Source organism: Gossypium hirsutum, chromosome D10, assembly GCF_007990345.1.
Source record: "Gossypium hirsutum isolate 1008001.06 chromosome D10, Gossypium_hirsutum_v2.1, whole genome shotgun sequence".
In the NCBI taxonomy this organism is placed as follows: domain Eukaryota; kingdom Viridiplantae; phylum Streptophyta; class Magnoliopsida; order Malvales; family Malvaceae; genus Gossypium; species Gossypium hirsutum.
This window is the reverse complement of record NC_053446.1, coordinates 65,289,676-65,313,933: the sequence shown is the minus strand read 5'-3', so window position 1 is coordinate 65,313,933 and position 24,258 is coordinate 65,289,676. Positions and strand designations below refer to the sequence as shown.

General features: G+C 35.0%; 5 protein-coding genes across 8 annotated transcripts; all 5 read left to right on the top strand.

The window, feature by feature from the left end:
* Positions 1 to 5,756: 5,756 nt before the first annotated feature.
* Positions 5,757 to 6,455, top strand: LOC107934955 (disease resistance protein RUN1-like). Its single transcript, XM_016867482.2, has one exon. The coding sequence runs from the start codon at positions 5,757 to 5,759 to the stop codon at positions 6,453 to 6,455; it is 699 nt and encodes a 232-aa protein (XP_016722971.2).
* Positions 6,456 to 6,487: 32 nt separating this feature from the next.
* On the top strand, positions 6,488 to 8,241 carry LOC107934954 (disease resistance protein RPP4-like). The gene is made up of 4 exons (XM_041102063.1): positions 6,488 to 6,670; positions 7,148 to 7,342; positions 7,640 to 7,957; positions 8,197 to 8,241. Exons 1-4 carry the CDS (start codon positions 6,488 to 6,490, stop codon positions 8,239 to 8,241), a joined length of 741 nt encoding a protein of 246 aa, XP_040957997.1.
* Positions 7,460 to 10,119, top strand: LOC121222593 (disease resistance protein RPP2B-like). The gene is made up of 4 exons (XM_041103653.1): positions 7,460 to 9,137; positions 9,579 to 9,719; positions 9,806 to 9,863; positions 9,959 to 10,119. Coding segments are annotated over exons 1-2 (810 nt in total). The 5' UTR covers positions 7,460 to 8,328; the 3' UTR covers positions 9,580 to 9,719; positions 9,806 to 9,863; positions 9,959 to 10,119.
* A 1,746-nt stretch (positions 10,120 to 11,865) lies between these two features.
* LOC107934976 (TMV resistance protein N-like) lies at positions 11,866 to 18,863 on the top strand. Of its 4 annotated transcripts, none has more exons than XR_005919937.1 (7): positions 11,866 to 12,614; positions 12,703 to 13,582; positions 14,811 to 14,887; positions 15,111 to 15,257; positions 15,553 to 17,377; positions 17,859 to 18,468; positions 18,579 to 18,863. XR_005919937.1 is itself a non-coding variant. In XM_041103652.1 (3 exons), exons 1-2 carry the CDS (start codon positions 12,127 to 12,129, stop codon positions 13,088 to 13,090), a joined length of 876 nt encoding a protein of 291 aa, XP_040959586.1. In that variant the 5' UTR covers positions 11,868 to 12,126; the 3' UTR covers positions 13,091 to 13,582; positions 14,811 to 14,961. The 4 variants fall into 4 exon arrangements, 1 of the variants encoding a protein (XP_040959586.1); XR_005919938.1 differs by having other exon boundaries at positions 17,859 to 18,032; positions 18,298 to 18,757; XR_005919936.1 differs by having other exon boundaries at positions 17,859 to 18,757.
* Positions 18,864 to 21,437: 2,574 nt separating this feature from the next.
* Positions 21,438 to 22,519, top strand: LOC107934952 (TMV resistance protein N-like). The gene is made up of 2 exons (XM_041102062.1): positions 21,438 to 21,922; positions 22,006 to 22,519. The coding sequence occupies exons 1-2, from the start codon at positions 21,438 to 21,440 to the stop codon at positions 22,517 to 22,519; spliced, it is 999 nt and encodes a 332-aa protein (XP_040957996.1).
* Positions 22,520 to 24,258: the final 1,739 nt, after the last annotated feature.

The following is a 24,258-nucleotide window of genomic DNA, read 5'->3' as shown; positions in this document are numbered from 1 at the left end:
TTCATTAACACACCAACAAGGCATTAAGCCATTACATATTTCAGTCAACAAGTAAAACAAACAAGTAATCACCTAATCAACTACCTAACTCCACTAATTTGCATTGAAACTTACAAGATTAGCTTGTACAACTTGCATTGCTGACTTTTCAGTCAATCAATATCAAAACATTTACCTACTTAGTTCAACATGAACTAGATTACAAAACAATCAAAATGGAACTAAAAACAGCAAGTGGATTGGCAGCTTCAAACTTCAGTTGATGCACACCATGGCACCACTGCTTGCTGCTATTTCTTCGAGCATGACCACCTTTGCATGTCGTGCATGGCCACCTTTGCATGGGAACTAAACTTAACACTCCTCCTTAGTTTCCATGCTAGTAACACCTAATTCCCTTTTGAATTTAACAAATTTAGACACATTGAGTGCCTTTGTGAAGATATCAGTAATTTGCACTTCTGAATTGCAATGAATCAGTTCGATTTCATGAGCTTGTTCCATCTCCCTTATAACATGCAACTTAATATTGAAGTGCTTGGTTCTGCCATGAAAAACGGGATTTTTTGCAATTGCAACAGCAGATTTGTTGTCACAATAAATCTCTGTTGCCTCCTTTTGGTTTTGGTTTAAATCAGCCAAGATTTTTCTAAGCCATATGGCTTGATTCACAGCAGATGCAGCAGCAACATATTCAGCTTCTGCTGTTGATTGTGCCACCTGACTTTGTTTCTTAGAACTCCAGCAAAACATGCCTGAGCCAAGACTAAATGCATATCCGGATGTGCTCCTCATGTCATCACTCGATCCAGCCCAGTCACTATCAACATAGCCTATCAGCTTCATGTTTTCAGCCCTTTTGAACAATACACCATGATCAATGGTGCCTTTGATGTATCTTAGCACTCTTTTAGCTGCTTGAAAGTGCTGATCATTGCAGCAATTCATGTATCTCGATAGCACACTAACAGCAAACATGATATCGGGTCTTGTTGCAGTCAAATACAACAGACTACCAATGAGACTCTTGTACATAGTCTCGCAAATTGGTTCACCACTCCCTTGCCTCGAAAGCTTCACTCCAACAGCCATTGGTGTGCTTGTTGGCTTGCAGTTCTTCATAGAGAACTTATCCAGGATCTTCATAGTAAAAGAACTCTGACTAAGAAAGATTCCCTTTTCTGTTTGCTTCACTTCCATTCCAAGGAAGTAGTTCATTCTGCCTAAATCAGACATTTCAAACATTTCCATCATTTTTCTTTTGAAATCTTTCAGCATTCTTCTATCTCCTTCAGTTACCAATAAATCATCAACATAGAGTGACAGGATAAGCTGAGTTTCAGCTTGGTTCTTCTTCACATACAGTGTTGGTTCATTGGGACTTCTCTCAAATTCCAAACTGAGCAAGTAAGAGTCAATTCGAGCATACCAGGCTCGAGGAGCCTGTTTCAGGCCATATAAAGCCTTTTTCAGTCTGTACACCATGTGTTCTTTGCCAGTGATCACAAATCCTTGAGGCTGCTCGATGTAGATCTCTTCTTCCAGGAAACCATTGAGAAATGTAGACTTAACATCAAGCTGATGAATGGTCCACTGATGTTGAGCAGCCAAGGCAACTATCATTCTAACTGTGTCAAACCTGGCTACTGGTGCAAATGTCTCTAGGTAGTCCAGACCATACCTTTGGCTAAATCCTTTGACAACAAGCCTGCCTTTTAGCTTGTTCAAACTGCCATCTGCATTCTGTTTTACTCGATAGACCCATTTTACTCCAATGGTCTTCTTTCCAGCAGGTTTATTAACTAGCTCCCATGTCTGGTTCTTCTCAATCATGTTGATTTCATTGACCATAGCTAGTTTCCAGCCTTCATCTGCCTCAGCCTCTTCAAAACTGCTAGGTTCTGCTATTGCAACCTGTGCCCTTTCATAAATATCATCTAGGGCCTTGTGCCTCTCACAGGTACATCATCAACATCCATTTCAGGTCCTAGCTGCTCAAGTTCAGATTGATTAGGCACTAGGTCTTCTGAAACTGCTTCTGGCTCATTTTTCTCCCAATTCCAGCAGGCTTTTTCATCAAAGATGACATCTCTGCTCACCTGGACTTTGTTTGTCAAGGGATCCAGAACCCTGTAGCCCTTCTTGACTGAGCTGTAGCCTACTAGAACACCTGGTTGAGCCCTTTTAGAGAGCTTGTCTCTCTTTGCTGCTGGTATTTGTGCATAACACAGGCAACCAAACACCTTCAGATGTGCCAAGGAAGGCTTGAAACTGAACCAAACCTCGAAAGGTGTCTCGGATGCAAGAGCTTTGGTAGGAATCCTGTTCTGAAGGTAAACAGCAGTGTTTACTGCCTCAGCCCACATGGTCTTGGGTAGTTTCTTTTCAAACAGGAGACATCTGACCATATCCATCAGGCTTCTGTTCTTTCTTTCAGCTACCCTATTTTGCTAAGGTGTGTAGACATTTGTAAGCTGATGTTTGATACCAGCATCATTGCAAATGGCTTGAAACTGAGCTGAAGTGTACTCACTGCCATTGTCTGTCCTTATCGATTTCAGCTTGCAACCTGTTTCTTTCTCTACAGCAGTTTTAAACTTCACAAACACTTGAGCTACCTCAGACTTGTGTTTTAAGAAGAAAATCCAGCAAAACCTTGTAAGATCATCAATGAAGAGGATGAAATACCTATTTTTGCTGAGTGATTCAGTCCTCATCGGGCCACATACATCAGAGTGCACCAGCTGCAGTCTTTCAGTAGCTCTCCAAGCTGAATTTGTAGGAAATGGCAGTCTTGCCTATTTCCCCATCTGGCAAACTTCACACACATCATCATGCTCCACTGAGTTGGTGAAGTTCTCTGCCAAGCCCTCTTTGGCCATTCGAGCCATTGATCTGAAGTTGGCATGTCCAAGCCTTTGATACCAAAGCTTGGAGTCATCAACAAAGGCTGTGTATGCTGAGTTTGAGTCATTTGCCCAGTGAACCTCAAAGCATTTATCAGTCATTGTGACTGTCATAAGGCTTGATCCACTTGGATCAGTAATGTGGCATTGTTTGTCCTTGAACACAACAGAATAACCTTTCTCGAGCAGTTGAGCTATGCTGAGAAGGTTTCTGTCAATCTCTGGCACCAACAGCACATTTGGAATGATCTTGTTGCCTGTGGGAGTACATATCAGCACTTCTCCTCTTCCTTCAGCCCTTATAAACTGACCATTTCCAACCTTGACCTTGGTTTTATAACTTCTGTCCAAGGTTTTAAACAAGGAGGCATCTGGTGACATGTGGTTAGTGCAACCAATGTCCAACAACCAGCCTTTTGAGCATTTCTTTTCAGCAGCTAAGCAGGAAACAGCAAAGACCTGTTCTTCTTGGTCACTACTGTCCTCAGCTACTCGAGCTTCAACCTTTGACTGCTGAAATTGATTCTGCCTTGGCTTACTCCTGTTTTTACAGACCCTTTCAACATGGCCCTTCTTCTTGCAGTGTTGGCATACTGCATCTGGCCTAAACCAGCATCTGTCTTCTGGATGACCTGGCCTCTTGCAATGTCTGCAGGGCTGGTCATTACTCCTTGCAGTATCAGGCTTAGACCTATTTTTCCAAGGCCTTTTGCCTCTTGGAGCATTGAAGCTCGAGGCTTCTCTGGCCTTGGCATTGAATGCACCTTCCTGGTGATCTTCAGCTCTGCTAGCTCTCCTTTGTTCCTGAGCATAGAAAGTGTTGATTAGCTCAGTCAAAGAGATGGTAGCAAGGTCTCTTGAGTCCTCTAAGGAGGATATCTTGGCCTCATATCTCTCAGGCAAAGTGGAGAGGACCTTTTCCACAATTCTTGCCTCATCAAAGTGCTCACCAAGGAGCCTTATACTGTTAACCACTGCTATGATTCTGTCTGCATACTGCTTCACTGTTTCTTCTTCCTTCATCTTCAGATTCTCGAAATCCCTTCTCAAATTTAATAGCTGCTGTTTCCTTGTTCTCTCAGTGCCTTGAAACTCCTCCTTAAGCTTATCCCAGGCCTGTTTTGGAGTCTCACAGGCCATAATTCTGGTGAAGATGACATCTGATACACAGTTCTGGATGCAGGACATGGCTTTATGCCTTTTGGTCCTCTCATCAGCATGCTGCCTTATCTGAGCTACTGTGGGATTAGCCCTCAGTGGTGCTGGCTCAGCATCTGTGTTAACAATTTCCCACAGATCAAAGGCCTACAGGTAAGTCTTCATCTTGACCAGCCATATGTGGAAGCCATCTCCATTGAAGACTGGTGGGGCTGCTGGTGAAAAACTTGAGGAAGACATTCAGCTTTCTTAGTTTAATACAACAGGTCCACTAAGAATGAAGCTCTAGATACCAATTGTTGGAACAAAAAGACAATAACAAGCTGTTTTGTATCTTGCTTGAATAGCAAGCCTCGAGCCTTGGTGAAGAAACAAACTCAGAAGCAAAAACAGAAAATGAAACTAGCTAGTGAATAACAGAAAAGAGAGAAGAAGATTGAATGAAAAATGAGCTGATATTTTTCATTAACACACCAACAAGGCATTAAGCCATTACATATTTCAGTCAACAAGTAAAACAAACAAGTAATCACCTAATCAACTACCTAACTCCACTAATTTGCATTGAAACTTACAAGATTAGCTTGTACAACTTGCATTGCTGACTTTTCAGTCAATCAATATCAAAACATTTACCTACTTAGTTCAACATGAACTAGATTACAAAACAATCAAAATGGAACTAAAAACAGCAAGTGGATTGGCAGCTTCAAACTTCAGTTGCTGCACACCATGGCACCACTGCTTGCTGCTATTTTTTCGAGCATGACCACCTTTGCATGTCGTGCATGGCCACCTTTGCTTGGGAACTAAACTTAACAATCCGCTATGCTTCACCTTTTCAATCTCATTCCCATTTAAGTGACTCACTTTTTCTTCTTACCATTACAAAAATAGAAGCAAAAGCAAAGCTCCCTCAGTTTATTTTGTTCTCTTTTTCCTCAATCTCACAATCCATATACTTACATGGCGTCTTCTTCATCTTCTTCTCGTCAAGTGAAACATCAAGTTTTCTTGAGCTTCAGAGGTGAAGACACGAGCGTTAACTTCACCGCTCATCTACTCCAAGCTTTGAAAGACAAGGGATGAACTGTCTTCTTCGATGACGATACACTAAAGAAAGGGGAGAAAATTTCATCAGCACTTTCGAATGCAATTGCGGACTCAATTCTCTCGATCATCATTTTATCTAAAGACTATGCTTCTTCAAATTCATGCTTAGGTGAACTTTCTGACATCATGGATCGCAAGCGCAATCCTACTGACAAATATATTGTTCTTCCCATCTTTTACCATGTTAATTCTTCCCATGTGCAAAAAATTGGTGGGACTTTTAAGACATCCTTCCAAAAACATGAATCAAAGCAACCAGCTGATAGAGTACAACGATGGAAATCTGCATTTCAAGAGGTCGGTGCATTAAAAGGGTGGCATATAGGAGGCAAATCCGATAGGTAACAATATATATATTCTCATCTCCTTATATTTGACTAATACGAATATCTTTCTTTTGACTGTCGATTTTTTAACTATTTTCTAGATATGAAACAGAGTACATTGAAGATGTGGTTGAATATATTTCAAAAGAGTTGGATAGCAATTGTACAAGTGTTTCTGAAGAATTGGTTGGAAATTGGAATAGATGATCAAAAAAAGATAATTTTGGGGCTGATTGAGCAAGGACTATGGGGAATGGGTGGTATTGGCAAAACTACCCTTGCTGATGTTGTGTATGGTGAAATCTGCCAAAATTTTGAAAGCCACTTGTTTCTGCGAAATGTTAGTGAGAAAATAAAAAATGTAGGGAATGAATCTTTACGAAATGAACTTTTTTCCAAATTATTAAACGAAAAAGGAATTTGTATTAACAGCCCTTCCATAGGACACCCTTACCAAGAGCGGTTGAACAATAAAAAAGTACTTGTTGTCCTTGATGATGTTAGTAACCCAGATCAAATAGAATTTATGGGTGTTAAACATTTTGGTCCAGAAAGTAAAATCATTGTAACATCTAGAGATAGACAGGTACTTAAAAATGGAAGAGCTAACCACATATATGAGGTGAAGAAGTTGAATGAGAATGATTCTCTTCAACTTTTTTCTACACTTGCATTTAACTTGTTGAATCCCGCAGCTGATTTTCAAGGTCTATCATGCAAGTTTGTAGGATATGCCCAAGGTAATCCACTTGCTCTTAAAGTTTTGGGTTCTAAACTATATACAAAGTCTAGAAAAGAGTGGGAGAGCGAAGTGGATAGTCTAAGGCAATATGCCGAGCCAAAAATGTCGCATATTTTGAAGAGTAGCTTAGATGGGTTGCGTGAGCTAGAAAAGAATATATTTCTTGACATAGCATGCTTCAATTTAAAGGAGAAAAAATGGATACTGTAGAAAAAATACTAAGTAATTATTATATGGGTGCAATGAGTGGAATAAGAAACTTAGTCGACAAGTGCTTACTTGATAGCATAGATTGTTATTCTATGCATGACATGCTTGAAGAGATCGGCAAGGACATTGTTCGCCAAGAATGTAAAGAAGACCCGGGAAAGCGTAGCAGGTTATGGTTTCCTGAAGACGTAGATCAAGTGCTCAGATATAATAAAGTAAGCGCTAATTGTATTTACATTGTTTTCTATTATTTTATATATTTGTGTTATTTTAATTAAAATTTATTTGTAATATCATGTAAATATATAAATTCAGTTAATTATATGTTTTCATATGTTAAAAGTTTAATTGTTTGTATTTATATTGTATCAAATGTTAATCATTTTAATTATTATTTCAAAAAATAAAATATCAGTTTACTTACCATACAAATAAAGACAAATGTCTCAGAGTATAACATGGGATCTACTCAAGGATTTACTGGGTTGGTACTTATTTAATACCTTGCTTTTAAAAAACAGCAAAATGTAACTTTATATACTGATACTTGATAAAATGTTTTTCATTATTAGGGGACGGTATCAATTGAAGGAATAAAATTAGACATGTTTCAAATGGATGAGCTGCAGTTATGTCCATCTGTTTTTTAGAACATGCTTAATCTTAAATATATTTGCTTCTATGATTCAAAGATTGAGAATGGCTATCGAAATCCGAAGTTTCTTGTAGACCAAGTTGATAGTATATCTCTTCCTAATAAGCTAAGGTACCTTTGTTGGGATTATTTTCCCCTTAAAACTTTATCAAGTTTTAATCCAAAGAATCTTGTCATGTTGATATTACGAAGCGGCAATATGGAACAACTTTGGAATGAAAATGATCATATGGTATGTGCTTTCATACTTTCTCCATCTAAGAATTTTTTTAAGGAAAAAAAATTATAATTTGATGTATCAAATGATCATATGATGACATCTTATTTAAAGTTTTTTAAAAAATAAATATAAAAGATTTTATTTTATTTAAATAGGTGACATCATTTGATCTATTAATTGTGGGTGAAATTTCAAGTCCAATACATCGGTATAAGTTTTTGTTTTTCTTATTATTATAATTATTTATTTCCTTTCCATTTTTTATTGCCTAAAGTAAGTGGATGACATTTAAATTTTTTTCCTGTGCAGAATCTTGTTAATTTAAGGGAAATTGACGTCTCAAATTGCAAAAAATTAAGGAAGATACCTAATCTTTCAAGAGCCCTCAACCTTGAACTCCTTGATTGCTCTTACTGTGAAAGTTTGTTTGAACTTCCTTGCCTCAATCATTTGGCATCTCGTGATGAGGATAAGCTTCGCCTTGAAGGATGTTATAGTCTCAAGAAGTTTCCTCAGGTCCCAAGTCACTTTTGTTATTTAGATTTACGAGAAACTGAAATACAAGAAGTACCTGATGCAATTAAGTATCTCCACAAACTTGAAAGATTGTTGTTGAGCAAATCAAAGGTAGAAAAAGTATCGATCAATATTTCAAAGTTGGAACTCCTTAGTGAATTGAATCTTAGTGAATGCCCAATGGTCGAATTTCCAAAAATCCCGAGGAGCTTAACATGGTTAGACTTATCTGGAACTGGAATTGAAGAAGCTGCCTTGTCGTTAGACTCTTTAAGTAATCTTCAATACTTAAATATGAGCGGCTCAAGTATTCAAAAGCTAATGTGTAATATCACCCTGTTCGGTTCCAGAGAGTTTCCAACTGTCGATTTGCCCACACCAAGCTTGAGGCCTAAAATCCTTAACCATATGAGGATGGATCGTTGCGAGAGCCTCAAATTACTCTCGGAGCTTCCACCATATATGCAAAACTTGAATGTACAATGCTGCACATCATTAGAAAAAGTTTCCCACCATATATGCAAAACTTGAATGTACAATGCTGCACATCATTAGAAAAAGTTTCCTTTGCAGATCAAGATTTATATCAGTTCGATTCGTTAGGTGATGATTTGTTTGGCATGCTATTCTGTAATTGCATCAACTTGAATCAAGAGTCAATTGATAACATTGAGGAAAATGCCATGCTCAAAATTGGATCCCTAGCTAAGAAATGGGCAGCGAGATATGATTGGAAATACCAGCGAGAAGACTTTCCAAGATTGATTTGTTGTTTCCCAGGAAACAAAATTTCAGCAGATAAGTTCAAGTGTCAGAGAATGAATTCTTCCTTGAGTTTGAAGATTGCCCCAAATAGGGGTAGTGGGAGCAGATTTTTGGTTTTTGCTATTTGCCTTGTGGCTGATCTCACTCACTGCCATCGCTTTAAATATCTTAATTGTATTTGTGAGTACCACCTTACAGCCGCCGGTGGTGGTGATTCTAAAAGCTACATAAGTAAGATATCTTTCTTCGATTGTTCTGAGCCAAATAAGTACAAGGGTGATCACGTGTTTATTCTATCTAGCAACGACATGGTTGAAGAAGACAAGAACTATGAAGAGGCATCATTTAAATTCTACATCATCGACAATGATGATGAAGTTAATGAAGAAGAAGACTATAACAAGGTGGAAAGATGTGGTGTTCATGTATTTTACGTGGATGCTACTGAAAAGAGAGTTGCTGGGAACAAAAGAAGCTTTAGCCATGATGGTGAAGAAGGGGATGGAGGACTTAAAAGATTGAAATAGTTTGTATTTCTTTCCATCTTTGGCTCTGTTTTTGAGGAGTTCCAACTTCTCAATTATGTCATCCAAATGCATAGTTAGGGGTTTCATTTTCATCTCATTTTTTCATATTATCATAAATCTTCATGTTATTTTTCATATTGCCATACTTTTGTTTTCCACAATTGTTAATAGTAAATTTTCAACCTATAAATTAGTGACAGAAAATGAAGTGCTTTAATTAATTAAAACCAACCAGAATGAATCTAACTTGCTCTGCTTTATAAATTACTTGTCTTTTAGAAGGTGCTTTGCCATACTGAATCCTTGTAGTTCCACATTGTAAATGTTAAAAGCATAATTTATGAACATAAAATTGGAAATTTGTTCAATAGTTTGTGATAGTTGCTTATTATTATTTTTTCTCATCTTCATTCCGCCGTAATGTCTGTGTTGTTTTGTAGATATAGCATACATTGTCCAAGAACGAAATTCTCCATATATATTAATTAATTTGGAGGAAAATTGAACGGAAACTAGAGATTTCAACACAGTAGCAAAATGATTCTGCTTTGGAGTTGATAAAATATCCATAGAGGATTTTGGTGGGTACCAAAACTCAGAAATTAAAATTCATACTTAATTCTTATTGACAGTTGAATTGTTTTTGGTTGGTTTTTTTAATTCATAGGGCCAAATGTGGACTCGATTCAGCTTCATTGTTTAGTTTCCAGCATTGGTGTCATCTGGTATCTCAATACTTGCTGCATTTTCTTCCATTAGAAAGATTGGTTATTTGTGAGATACGTTTTTCTTATATCCTTTGCTTTTGTGTTGATGTAAGACGAAGGAATGACAGATCTTTGAGAATGCCACTGCTGAATTGGAGCTTTAGCCATACAAGGAGGAACACCTGAGCTGTAAGAGCTTCAATTTGTTTTACTGAATGCTTGCTTTATACAAGTGTTTGAACTGATATTTGGTGAAAATGCAAGTTGTCAACAGATTTGTCTACACAAATGCAAAGTAATCTTTTGAGGCCCTTTCTAGGTTCTGGCAATTCAGTCTTGGTGGTGAAGTAAGTTACCTTTGACTTTGACTTATTATTATGATTTTAGGTTCATATGATGATTTTCAGCATCCTTAATCTTTTTTTGTCCCATATTTATCAATGGGATTATATAAATCCAGAATTTGCAACAGATCTCAAAACTTGTGCGATGAACACGTGGAGCTCGAGGCAACCTTTGACAGTTTTCATTCTCAAGCTAGATTGAGTTTATCTTGGATTTTGATTATCATATCAGTTTGGGCTGAAATTTCTTTGTATGTTACTGCCTTTTATGTTGTTTGAGCATTGCAGTGAAGAGACATTAAGATTCATACTTGAATTCTTTTTGGCAATGACATCATTTAGCTTAATTTTTTTGGGTATTCGATTTATTCGAATTATTTGGATTCTTTGAATTCGAAAACTCCGAATTGAACTCGAAATTTGAAAAAAAATCAAGTTGAGTCAATTAATTTGATTAACTCAATTAACTATATTCGAATAATTTAAAATTCAATTTTTTTTTCAATTTTTCAAATAGAATAGAATTTTGCTCATTCTTACTTGCTAAACAGTTTAGGTGAATCCATGTTTAATTAGAAAACTGATTCGAATCTATGTTTAAAATAAATGTAAGCAACCATATTTGTTGGTAAAAGATCTATTCTATCTCTCTCAATGTTGATATTTAGTAAATTGATCTCTCTTAAAAAAATTAGAGCAATTTAAATTCCATCAATTCCGAAAGTGAGCAATTAAGGTAAATTAATCACAACATTAATGTTGTCCAACAAACGTACATAATTTTGATTGGTATAATAACAAATTTACCCCTTAAATTTTACAATTTTGTCTTGATTTAACAAATTTAGGCCACAACATTCGTGTAAATGTTGATACTAAATTTATTGATTTTTTAGAACCAAGACCAAATTGACAAAAAATGAAAACATTGAAGGCTAAATTTATTGTTATACCAATCAAAATTATGTACAATTGACGAAAGACGTTAACATCACGATTAATTGTCCTTAATTACTCACCTTTAAAATTAACAATGATTAAATTGCTTTGATTTTCTTTTTTGAGAGTGACCAATTTATTCGATTCCAAAATTGAAAGAAACTAAAGAGGTCTTTTTAACCAAACTCACCTTACCTGTGCTCAAAATAAAGGATTAAATAGGAAACCCCCAAAGCACAAAGAAAATCTATCATTATTTTACCTAGGAAAATAGAAACACAACACCCTTCATTCTAAAGACTTTTCATTTAGGGGAAAAAAGTGAAAATTATAAAGTTGTGGGAAATTTAAGTTGAATTCACTTAAAATTGCCTAAAAGAAAATTATATGAAATTTCAGTTCAATTGACCCAAATCACAAAGTGTGTAGAAGTCAATATTTTTGTTAGGACCCAAAAAGAAATTCAAGAATGGAAATTTATTTACTTAACAATTTTGTCCCAATGGAAGACCTTGACCTGGAAATTAACACCCCCCAACATCATTGGAACAATTTTTCTTGTTGATAATAATCTTTAAGACAAAAATAGCATCACATACATACACAAGAGCTGAGTTACTTGATTACAAATCAAAGTTTCATATATTAAAATAAATTTTAATTATAAAAAGCCATTTTGATTAAAAAAATTTCAAACTTCAAAAAAAAAAAAAAGAGCAGAGCAAGCAGCACAGTTAATTTTATTTGGTTCGAGTTTTTGATGGTAGGCAGCAGAGTTAAAGGCTTTTGGAGAGATAGAGTTTGATTGGTGGTGCGGTTTCTAAGGTCCACACGCACATTCTTCACTCATAAAATTGGCTATGCTTCACCCTTTCAATCTCATTCCCATTTAATTGACTCACTTTTTCTTCTTACCATTAAAAAGATAGAAGCAAAAGCAAAGCTCCCTCGGTTTATTTTGTTCTCTTTTTCCTCAATCTCACAATCCATACACCTTCATGGCGTCTTCTTCATCTTCTTCTCGTCAAATGAAGCATCAAGTTTTCTTAAGCTTCATAGGTGAAGACACGCGCCTTAACTTCACCGTTCATCTACTCCAAGCTTTGAAAGACAAGGGACTGAATGTCTTCTTCGATGAAGAAAAACTAGAGAAAGGGGAGGAACTTTCACATGCACTTTCACAAGCAATTGCAGCCTCGTATCTCTCCATCCTCGTTTTATCTAAAGACTATGCTTCTTCACAATCATGCTTAGCTGAACTTTCTGACATCATGGATCGCAAGCGCAAGCCCACGGACAAACATATTGTTCTTCCCATCTTTTACCATGTTGATCCTTCCGATGTGCGAAATATTGGTGGGACTTTTAAGACATCCTTCGAAGAGCATGAATCAAAGAGACCAATTGAAGACGTGAAGCGATGGAAAGCCGCCTTCGCTGAAATCGGTGCATCAAAAGGGTGGCATATAGGAGGCAAATCCGATAGGTAACAATATATACATTCTCATCTTCTTATATTTGACTTATATATATATATATCTTTTGACTGTTGATTTTATTTTTAAATTTTCTAGATTTGAAACTGAGTACATTAAAGATGTCGTTGAATATGTTTTAAAAAAGTTGAATAGCAATTGTAGAAGTGTCTCTGAAGAATTGGCGGGAATAGATGATCAAAAAAAGAAGCTTTTGGTGTTGATTGAGCAATCGGGCATCCATGTAATAGGACTTTGGGGCATGAGTGGTATAGGCAAAACTACCCTTGCTGATGCTGTATATAAGGAAGTCTCTCCAAAGTTTGAATGTAGTTTGTTTCTTCAAAACATTAGTGAGAAAATAAAGAAACAGGGGAGTGAATCTTTACGAAATGAACTTCTTTCCAAACTATTAAACAATACTCCTTCCATAGGATACCCTTACCACGAGAGGCTGAATAATAAAAAAAATACTTCTTGTCTTTGATGATGTTACTGACCCAGACCAAATAGATTTTATGGGTGTTAAATATTTTGGTCCTGGAAGTAAAATCATTGTAACATCTAGAGATATACAAGTACTTAGGAATGGAGGAGCAAACCACATACATGAGGTAAAGAAGTTAAACATGAACTAAAGCAATGTGGAGAAATAAAATTTTCACATATTTTGAAGAGTAGCTTAGATGGGCTGGATGAGGAAGAGAAGAATATATTTCTTGACGTAGCATGCATCTTTAAAGGGCAACACTTGAATTATGTAGAAAAAATTCTAAGTAATTATTATAAAGGTGCAAGATGTGGAATAAGTAAGTTGGTCGGCAAGTGCCTACTTGAGGTCAAATATGAATCTATTTCTATGCATGACATGCTTGAAGAGATGGGCAAAGACATTGTTATGCAAGACTCTGAATACCCTGGAAAGCGCAGTAGATTATGGAATTGTAAAGATGTGGAAGAAGTGATCAGCCATGATAAAGTAAGTGTTAATTGTATTTATATTCTTTTTATTCTTTCACATGGTTTAATAGATGTTGTGGTTTACAAAGTATTATCCTTTTTAATTATTATTTTAAAACATAAAATATTTATTACTTCCCATAAACATAATGACCAAATGTCTTATGATACAACAGTCAACATGGAATTTGCTAAAGGTTTTTTGAGTTAGTTAAAAATATAATGCATTACTTTAAAAATATTAAACAGTAAAAACATTGTGCATCTAAAAATTCCACTAATAAAAAGGTATGCCAAGTTATTTTAAAGTCTTTCCTAATTTAATTAGCTTTTTTATGACTGATTTAATGGAATGTACATAAATTTCTTTGTGTTAATTCATGATAAATATTTTTTTTTATCAGGGGACTGACCTAATTAAAGGAATAAAGGTAGACATGACTGAAGTTGATAGTCTACAGTTTTGTGCTACTGCTTTTGAGAAGATGCATAAGCTTAGATATATCAACATTAGCTTTCCTAAGAAAATGTTATGGCTTAAGAAGCTATATGCAAATCAAGTTGAGAGTATATCTCTTCCTGATGAGTTAAGGTTTCTCCGTTGGGATGTTTACCCTTTCAAATCTTTATCTGGTTTTAATCCAAAAAATCTTGTCGTGTTGAAACTATTACATGGCAACATGGAACAACTTTGGAATGAAGATGACGATATGGTATATACTTTCATACTGTCTTCATCTAAGAAGTTTTTTTTAAAGAGAAAGAGGATTTATAATTTGATGTGTCAAATAATATATCATATGATATTTATGTAAAGTTTTTAAAATATAAATATGAAACATTTTGTTTTATTTTATTTTATTTTATTTGAATAAGTGAAATCATTTTATTTTATTTTTTAAATATATATATAAATTTATTCTATTTTTCTAAAAGAAGCAATCTGATCTATTAATGGTAGGTGAATTAATACACCCAATATAACTTTTTATTTTGATAGTCTTAATATAAGTAGATGATGCTCTAAAGTAATGACACTACTTTTGTTCTCATCCTGTGCAGGATCTTGTCAATTATTTATTTTCTTTTTATTTCTTACTTTCTAAAGTAAGTAGATGATACTTAACAATGATATAATTATTGTTATATATTTTTTATATATTTTTCTTTTGCACAGAACCTTACTAATTTAAGGGAAATTGACGTTTCATATTGCAAGAATTTAAGGAAGATGCATAATCTTTCAGGTTCCATCAACCTTGAACTGCTTCGTTGCATTGGCTGTGAAAGTCTGGTTGAACTTTGGAATGAAGATGATTATATAGTATGTGTGCTTTCATACTTATTTCATTTAAGAATTTTTTTTTAATTTAATGTATCAAATAATCATTTGATCTATTGGTTGTGGGTTAATTTTCACACCCAATACATCAAATATGAATTTCTATTTTTCTTAGTATTATAATTATTTATTTCCTTTTTTATTTTTTACTACTTAAAGTAAGTAGTTGATGCTTAAAAGTAATACAAATTTTGTTTCTATATAGGAGCTTGTTAATTTAAGGGAAATTTACGTTTCAGAATGCTAAAATATAAGGAAGATATGTAATCTTTCAAGAGCCATCAACCTTGAATTCCTTGATTGCTCTTACTGTAAAAGTTTGGTTGAACTTTGGAATGAAGATGATCGTATGGTATGCGTTTTTATACTCTCTCTTTTTTTGAAAAACTGATTTATAATTTGGTGTATCAAATATTCATATGATAACATTTTATTTAAAGGTTTTTAAAAAAATATATAAAAGAATTTATTATCTTTAGATAAGTGACATCGTTTGATTTATTAGCTGTGGGTGAATTTTCACGCCGGATGCATTAAATATAAATTTTTATTTTTTATCGTATTATAATTATTTATTTCCTTTACATATTTTACTGTCTAAAGTAAGTGGTTGAATCTCAAAAGTAATACAATTATTTTTTCTACAGGACCTTGTTCATTTAAGGAAAATTTACTTTGATGGGTGCGTGAATTTAAGGAAGATACCTAATCTTTCAAGAGCAATCAACCTTGAATTCCTTGGTTGCTCTAACTGTCAAAGTTTGGTTGAACTTCCTTGCCTCAATCATTTGGCATCTCTTCATCAATATAGTCTTTGCCTTAACGGATGTTATAGTCTCAAGAAGTTTCCTATGGTCCCACGTCCCTTTTGTTCTTTAGATTTATCAGAAACCAAAGTAGAAGAAGTGTCTGATTCAATTAAGGATCTCCACAAACTTGAAACTTTGTGGTTAGGGAAGTCAAAGGTGAAAAAAGTATCGATCAATATTTTAAAGTTGGAATTCCTTCGTAAATTGGATCTTAGTGGTTGCCCAATTGAAGAAGTGTCGTTGCCTTTCGACCCCCTATGTAATCTTCAGCACTTAAAAATGAGTGGCTCAGCGGTCAAAAATGTATTGATCAAGTTGGAATCCATTCGCAAACTGAATCTTAGTGGATGCCCAATGTCAAATTTCCAGAAATCCCAGGAAGCTTAATAAAATTAAACTTATCTGGCACTCAAATTGAAGAAGTGTCGTTGCCGTTCGACTCTCTATGTAATCTTCAGCTTTTAAATATGAGTAGCTCAGCGGTCAAAAATGTATCGATCAAGTTGGAATCCCTTCGTAAACTGAATCTTAGTGGTTGCCCACTGGTCGAATTTCCAGAAATCCCAGGAAGCTTAATAGAATTAAACTTATCTGGCACTCAAATTGAAGAAGTGTCGTTGCCATTCGACTCTCTATGTAATCTTCAGCACTTAAATATGAGTAGCTCAGCGGTCAAAAATGTATCGATCAAGTTGGAATCTCTTCATTATCTGGATCTTAGTGGTTGCCCAAAGGTCGAATTACTCTCAGAGCTTCCACCATATCTGGAAGTCTTGAGTGTAAATGACTGCACGTCATTAGAAAAAGTATCCTTTGCAGATCAAAATTTAAATCAGTTTGATTCTTTAGATGATGAGTTTTGCATAAATCATAACTTTTTGATGCGATTCCGTAATTGCTTCAACTTGAATCAAGACTCAACTAATAACATTGAGGCAAATGCCATGCTCAAAATTCGATCCCTAGCTAAGAAATGGGCAGCGAGATATGATTTGCAATACAACCCTGACAGAGCTCCAAGTTTGATTTGTTGTTTCCCAGGAAACAAAATTTTAGCAAATATGTTCTAGTGTCAGAGCATGAATTCTTCCTTAAGTTTGAAGATAGCCCCAAATGGGGGTAGTGGGAGCAGATTTTTGGTTTTTGCTATCTGCCTTGTGGCTGATCTCACTCACTGCCTTGAATTTCAATTACGTGAATGTATTTGTGAGTACCAACTTACAACCGCCGGTGGTGGCAATGGTGGAGGTGATTGTGAAAATTTCAGAAGTGAGATATGTTTCCGCAGTTTTTATGAGCCAGTTAAGTACATGGATTATCACGTGTTTATTCTATCTAGCATCGACATGGTTATAGAAGACAAGAATTATGAGGAGGCAACATTTGAATTCTACATCAAAAATTTCCATTTCGATGAAGCCAATGATGAAGGAGAAAAGTATACCAAGGTGGAGAGATGTGGTGTTCATGTATTTTACGTGGATGCAAAGAGTGATACAGATGCTACTGTAAAGAGAGTTGCTGGGAACAAAAGAAGCTTTAGCCATGATGGTGAAGAAGGGGATGGAGGACTTAAAAGATTGAAATAGTTTGTATCGCTTTCCATCTTTGGCTCTGCTTTTGAGGAGTTTCAACTTCTCAATTATGTCATCCAAATGCATAGGTAAGGTTTCAATGTTTCATTTCATCTCATTTTTTCATATTATCATATTTTTTTCAGTTTTTTCATTTCATTTTTCATATAGCCATACTTTTTTTCCCACAATTATTAATAGTAAATTTTGAACTTATAAATTAATAACAGCAAATAAAGTGCTTTAATTAATTAAAACCGACCAGGATGAATCTAACTTGCTCTGCTTTATAAGTTACTCGTCTTTCATAAGGTGCTTTACCATACTGAAACCTTGTAGTTCTACATTGTAAATGTTAAAAGCATAATTTGTAAACATAAAAATTGGAAATTTGTTCAAAAGCTTGTGATTTTTTCTTATTATTATTATTATTATTATTATTATTATTATTTTTATTTTCTCATCTTCATCCCCCTGTTGTGTCTGTGTTCTTAAAATTCAGCTATTAAGATTCATACTTAATTCTTATTGACAGTTGACTTGTTATTGGTTGGTTTTTTTAATTCATAGGACCAGTGGTGGACTCGATTCAGCTTCATTGTTTAGTTTCCAGCATTGGTGTCATCTGGTATCTCAATACTTGCTGCATTTTCCTTCAATGACATCTAGATTCATTAGAAAGATTGGTTATTTGTGCCACTGCTGAATTGGAGCTTTAGCCATAAAAGGAGGAGCACCTGAACTGTAAGAGCTTCAATTTGTTTTGCTGAATGCTTGTTTTATACAAGTTTTTTAACTGATATTTGGTGACGATGCAAGTTGTCAACAGATTTGTGAACACAACTTCAAAGTAATCTTTTGAGGCCCTTTCTGGGTTCTGGCAAATTCAGTCTTGGTGAAGAAGTTACCATTGACTTTGACTTAATTATCATGATTTTAGGTTCATATAATGATTTCTGCATCCTCACCATGTTTTCCCATATTTATCAATGGGATTATATAAATCCAGAATTTGCAAGAGATCTCAAAACTTGTGGGATGAACACGTGGAGCTAGATGCAACCTTCGGCAGTTTTCATTCTCAAGCTAGATTGGATTAGTTCCATGGTAGAGCCATTGGAGTTGATAGCTTCTTACCTTGGATTTTGATTGTCGTATCAGTTTGGGCTGAAAGTTTTTTGTATGTTACTGCCTCTCATGTTGTTTGAGCATTGCAATGAAGAGATATTAAGATTCATACTTGAATTCTTTTTGGCAATTGACTTGTTATTGGTTGGTTTTGATTCATAGGATCTGTGGTGGACATCATTCAGCTTAATTGTTTATGTTCCACCATTGGGGCTCATGCCATGGGCAGTAAGTAGAGATTTAATCATATTGTATCTCAAGACTATCTGCATTTTACTTCAATGATTCGTTTACCCATTGATTTATGCTTCATATTTCCTTAAAATGTTAGTGAATATATATGTTTTCAGTTCATGATTTCTGATTTATATTCATGTTAGATAAGGTAAACCTACCAACTGTTCCCTATATATAATCAACAGATGCTTGAGATTTGTTAATCTTCTAACATATGGTTTTATATTGATCTTGGAGTAGGTGTTTTCTATTTGTTATGTTTTATTATTTTGAATTTTATGACCGTGATCCGTAGTTTCCATAAAATTTTCATGAAAGTCAAGTCGGACATAGTGCTGCACATAATTCCTCCCACTCATTCTCAGTCGTGGAATTCACAATCTGCCAGAAATCATATTTATAAGATTTCCCTAGCTTCCTTCCTGACCAATTTGCAAACATGTCCCTCGCACAATTCCTATGCTCCACCTTTGGCGATATGTCAGAAATTGCACTCTGAAGGCCTTAATTGTGTTTTAATGAACCAAATAGATTGTTAGAAAAATATAGTTAATTATACTTAACAAAATAAAAAGACAAGACCAAGCCCAAATTTATTAATTCCCTAACCTTTTGTTGGTCCCTGAAAATTGTAAACCCATACCAATCCTCCAAGCCCAAATCAATTGATAGGAGACTAAGAAACTAGGCCCATGAATCAATGTATTCCACTTCAACCACAACCCATGTAATAGGGAACATCTGGTTGTTTGCTTCCCTTCCAACAATTGTGAGAATTTCACTCTTAAATGACCCTTTTAGGAAGCAATCATATAATCCAATAAGTGGCCTACACCTCACTTTCCAACCTCTCTTTAGTGTATCAAAGCACAGATAAAACCTTTTAAAATGAGGAGGGGAATCTATTGTGAACAACCATTTTTATTGTGCTGCCTGACATCTTTGACCTTGACTCATGAGTATAGTCATATAACTGACCAAATTCCTCATAATTCCCAACCATTTTCTCCTTCACTACTTTCTTGGCTCTATAACAACACTGAATGCTCACATTTACATGCATCTCTGAAGCACATCTTCTTTGAATTTTCCTTAGTTGCATCTTAAAGTGATCATTGATAATTGCTTTAAAATGTTGGGCAATCATAGCAGCAATCATCATTTTGTTCTCAAAACTACCCAAACAATGATGCTTCTCCTGAAAAGTTTTTACTTGCAAGTATTTGGCAATAGGATTATAGCTAGCCAAAATTCTCCATGGACAGTTAGGGGAAGCAATGCACCTCACAACAACCCTTTTCGATTCATTCTTAAGAAACTTCCGTTGTCTTCTACATTCTTTGGAGTAGTTTCGAATTGCACTCTTAAACTATTTGCCATCTTTAAACAACATTCCCAAAACTAAATTTTAACGGATTAGATCGATCATTGTATAAAAGAAACTTGCTTCTTCTTCTCTCACCATCTTCATGTTCTTCATCTTCATTGAACCCAACCAAGCTGCCATGTTCATCTAAGTCCCATACCTCAGTTTTAGTATTATTCCCATCCTCCTCTTTTCCACTAATTGCAACCGCAACATTGTTCACTTCATCTAATGCAAAATCAACAGCATTTTCATCACCAACAGATGATCCATAACTACTATCATTATCCTCTCCAACAGTAGACTCTAAACTAATTTTTGGATTTGCTCCATAAGATTATTTATCTTAATAAACATAGAAAAAGTTAACTATGCCCTTATCTTCACTTCTCTCTCAATTTTTTTGTTCTTTATTTGTTTATTTTAGTTACCTTTTACAAGATATTATATCACTTTGATAATAATACGTACTAAAATTTTAATTTTATTTGAAATAGAACTGTCTTGTTTGAATAAACTAATAACAACATATAAATAAAAAGATTATTTTAAGTTAAATGACTAAATTTCGAATTTGAGAATAGTAGGAGGACTCAAAATCAAGATTTGACCCTTTTCCAAATTGACTAATTTCATGGATAGTGAAGTTTCAAAGAGGTTCACAGGCCGAGTTATTTATATTTTTTGAACCATCCATTATAGTTTAATTCAGCTCGATTTGGCTCACAGTTTCTTATATTAATTTTTTGTTTTGATTTTTAAGGTTTATTTTGATAAAATAAGTTTTGTTTTATGGCTTTTAAATATTATTTGATAAATTTCAAATTTAATTTCATAAATATTTCTAAAATACAATAATTTTTCAAAAACTTTTAAATTACTTTCACTATTTAAAATATAAAATATATATTTTTATATCAAAAAAGTTAAAATTAATTATATATTAAATAAAAAATAAAATTCAATTCGATTTCAGATAAAAACATATTTTTTAGTAAAAAAACAAACAAACAAATAAAAATTACATCAAACTAAATTTATCAAAAGCACCCTTAACTTTATCTTGATTTAAAATATTTAAAACATCAAGAGAGACTTTATTATAAAACTGTAAACTAAGCTCAATTAATCGCGATTTTTAAATTTATATTTTATTAATCGTTCAAATAAGAATACCATGAAAACACTCCCACTTTTGTCGGTAAAAGATAAAAAGGAGAATTGATTATCTCTGGTGGTGTTGACTAAGATAATTGGCTAAGCTCAAGTATAAGGAAAAGGCCTTCACTCTCTTTCCCATTTAATAAAAGGATACCAAAGATTATGCAAATTTTACACTTTTTCTTCTTACAATAATACCACAACCCAAGCAAAACTCACTCGCTATATTTTTCTCTCTTTTGCTTCAATACTCTTCCATGGCTTCTTCTTCTTCGTCTTCTACTCTAATGAAGTATCATGTTTTCTTAAGCTTCAGAGGTGAAGACACGCGCCTTAATTTCACCACTCACTTACTTCAAGCTTTGAAAGACGAGGGACTTGATGTTTTCTTCGATGAAGAAAAATTGGAAAAAGGGGAGCAGCTTTCACAAGCACTTTCTCGAGCAATTGCAGTCTCAAGTATCTCAATCATCGTTTTGTCTGCAGACTATGCCTCTTCGAAATCATGCTTGCTTGAACTCTCTGACATCATGGACCGCTATAGCGTCGAACAACAAATTGTTCTTCCCATCTTTTACCATGTTAACCCCTCTGATGTGGAGAATATTGATGGGAGTTTTAAGGAATCCTTTGATGAGCATGAAGCAAGGAGGTCAGTTGATGAGGTGAAACGATGGAAAACTGCTTTTGCTGAAGTTGGTAAATTAGAAGGGTGGCATATAGATGGAAGCATCTCGGATAGGTAACTATATTTGTCGCATCTCCTTATATTTGACTTATCTTCGTTTTGGATTTCATATTTATACTTCTTCTATTATTTGCTAGGCCTGAAACCCAGTACATCAAGGATATTGTTGCGTATGTTATGCAAAAGATGAAGAAGCATCAAGTTTTCTTAAGCTTAGGTGAAGACACACGCCTCAACTTCTCCAATCACCTAGTCAATGCTTTGGAAAAAGTAGGAATTAATGTCTTCCCTGATAACGAAACACTGAAAAAAGGAGAGAAACTTCTACCAACATATTCTCGAGCAATTTCGGCCTCAAATCTCTCAATCCTCGTTTTATCTAAAGCCTATGCTTCTTCAGAATCATGCTTAGGTGAACTTTCAGACATCATGGATTGCAAGCACAATCCCACTGACAAGCATATTGTTCTTCCCGTCTTTTACCATGTTGATCCTTCCAATGTGCGAAATAGTGGTGGGAGTTTTGAGACATCCTTCGAGGAGCATGAATCAAAGCAACCAACTGAGACAGTACAACGATGGAAAATTGCTTTTGCAGAGGTCGGTAAATTAAAAGGGTGGCATATAGAAGGAGGCAAATTTGACAGGTAACAATAAGTTTCTCATATTGTTATTTTTAACTTATCTTTGTTTTAGATTTCATTTTTACTTATTTACATTTTTTATTGTTGCGCGGAAGCGTGTGAAAGAGTAAAATTATTGTACTGAAAAATCACACTAAGTTCAATTCCCAGGAAAGAGAGGTGGATCACGAGGATCGCTTACATACCAGATCTTTCCTAGCCAGAATATCCCTCTATCGTAATTTAATAGCACAATAAATCACTACAATGACACTTGCAAAATATGCAGAACAAAAATAAAGAACACTAGAATTTTAACGAGGTTCAACAAATTTTGCCTACGTCCTCGGGCACTACCAAATATATTTCACTCCAAAAATACAAGTGAAAGTTTACAAATAGGGAGAGAGAACAATTGCCTTAAGTAGAGAATGGCAAGTGTGGGATGAAGAAAGTAAGAAATGGTTAGGCCTATTTATAGTTGAGGTTCAAGGATCAACTTGCAATGTCCCTATACAATTAGGGACCAAAATTGCAATTATCCCATGCCAACTTTTAACCCAACTTGCCAACCAATTTTACTTTCTACTTTCGGTGCCCACCCTTTTTGACTTTGCAAACAATGGGTGGGTTCCAATAATCTCCACCTTGAAGATTTGATTAGGATAATCTTATCTTCACACAATTCTTTCTGCCTTTGATAACAATACTTGATAGTGCCTTCTTCAACTGTTAAACTTGCAGGATATTAATCAAGTTCAAACAATGTTCGAACTTGGTTGCTGTTACCACCTTGGTCATCATATCTGCGGGATTATTTGCAGTTTTGATCTTCTGAAGACAAATTTTCCCCTCTTCAATAATTTCCCGTACAAAATGGAATCGTACGTCGATATGTTTTGTACGTGCATGATAGACTTGATTCTTTGCTAAATGAATAGCACTTTGACTATCACAATACACGTTAATATGCTCCTGAACCAACCCCAAGGTTTTAGCTATACCTTGTAACCAAATAGCCTCCTTTACAGCCTCTGTTACAGCCATGTACTCGGCTTCTGTGGTTGACAATGCAACTGTAGACTGTAGTGTAGACTTCCAACTTATTGGTCCTCCAGCAAGTGTAAACACATAACCGGTGGTTGATCTTCGCTTGTCCAAATCACCGGCATAGTCAGAATCAACGTACCCAATAACACCTTTACCAAGTGTATTATCCTGCTTGAATAGTAATCCAACATCCACGGTCTTCTGAATATACCGTAGAATCCATTTCACAGCTTGCCAATGTCCTTTTCCAGGATTATGCATATACCTGCTCACTATACTAACTGCCTGTGAAATGTCGGGTCTTGTACACACCATTGCATACATCAAGCTACCCACTGCATTAGAATACGGAACTTGCAACATGTATTCTCGTTCCGTATTCATCGAAGGAGATAGTTGTGCAGAAAGCTTGAAATGAGAAGCCAACGGGGTACTTACAGGTTTGGTCTGCTCGTTCATGCCAAACTGCTGTAGTACTTTCTTCAAATACTGCTTCTGAGACAAGCTAACTCTGCCATGAGCTCTATCTCTACATATTTCCATGCCAAGAATCTTCTTAGCTTCACCTAGATCTTTCATCTCAAACTCGAGATTGAGTTGAGTCTTCAATCTCTCAATCTCAACTTTGCTCTTAGATGCTATCAGCATATCATCAACATATAAGAGCAAGTATATGAAAGTTCCTTCTTGTAGCTTCTGAAAATATACGCAATGATC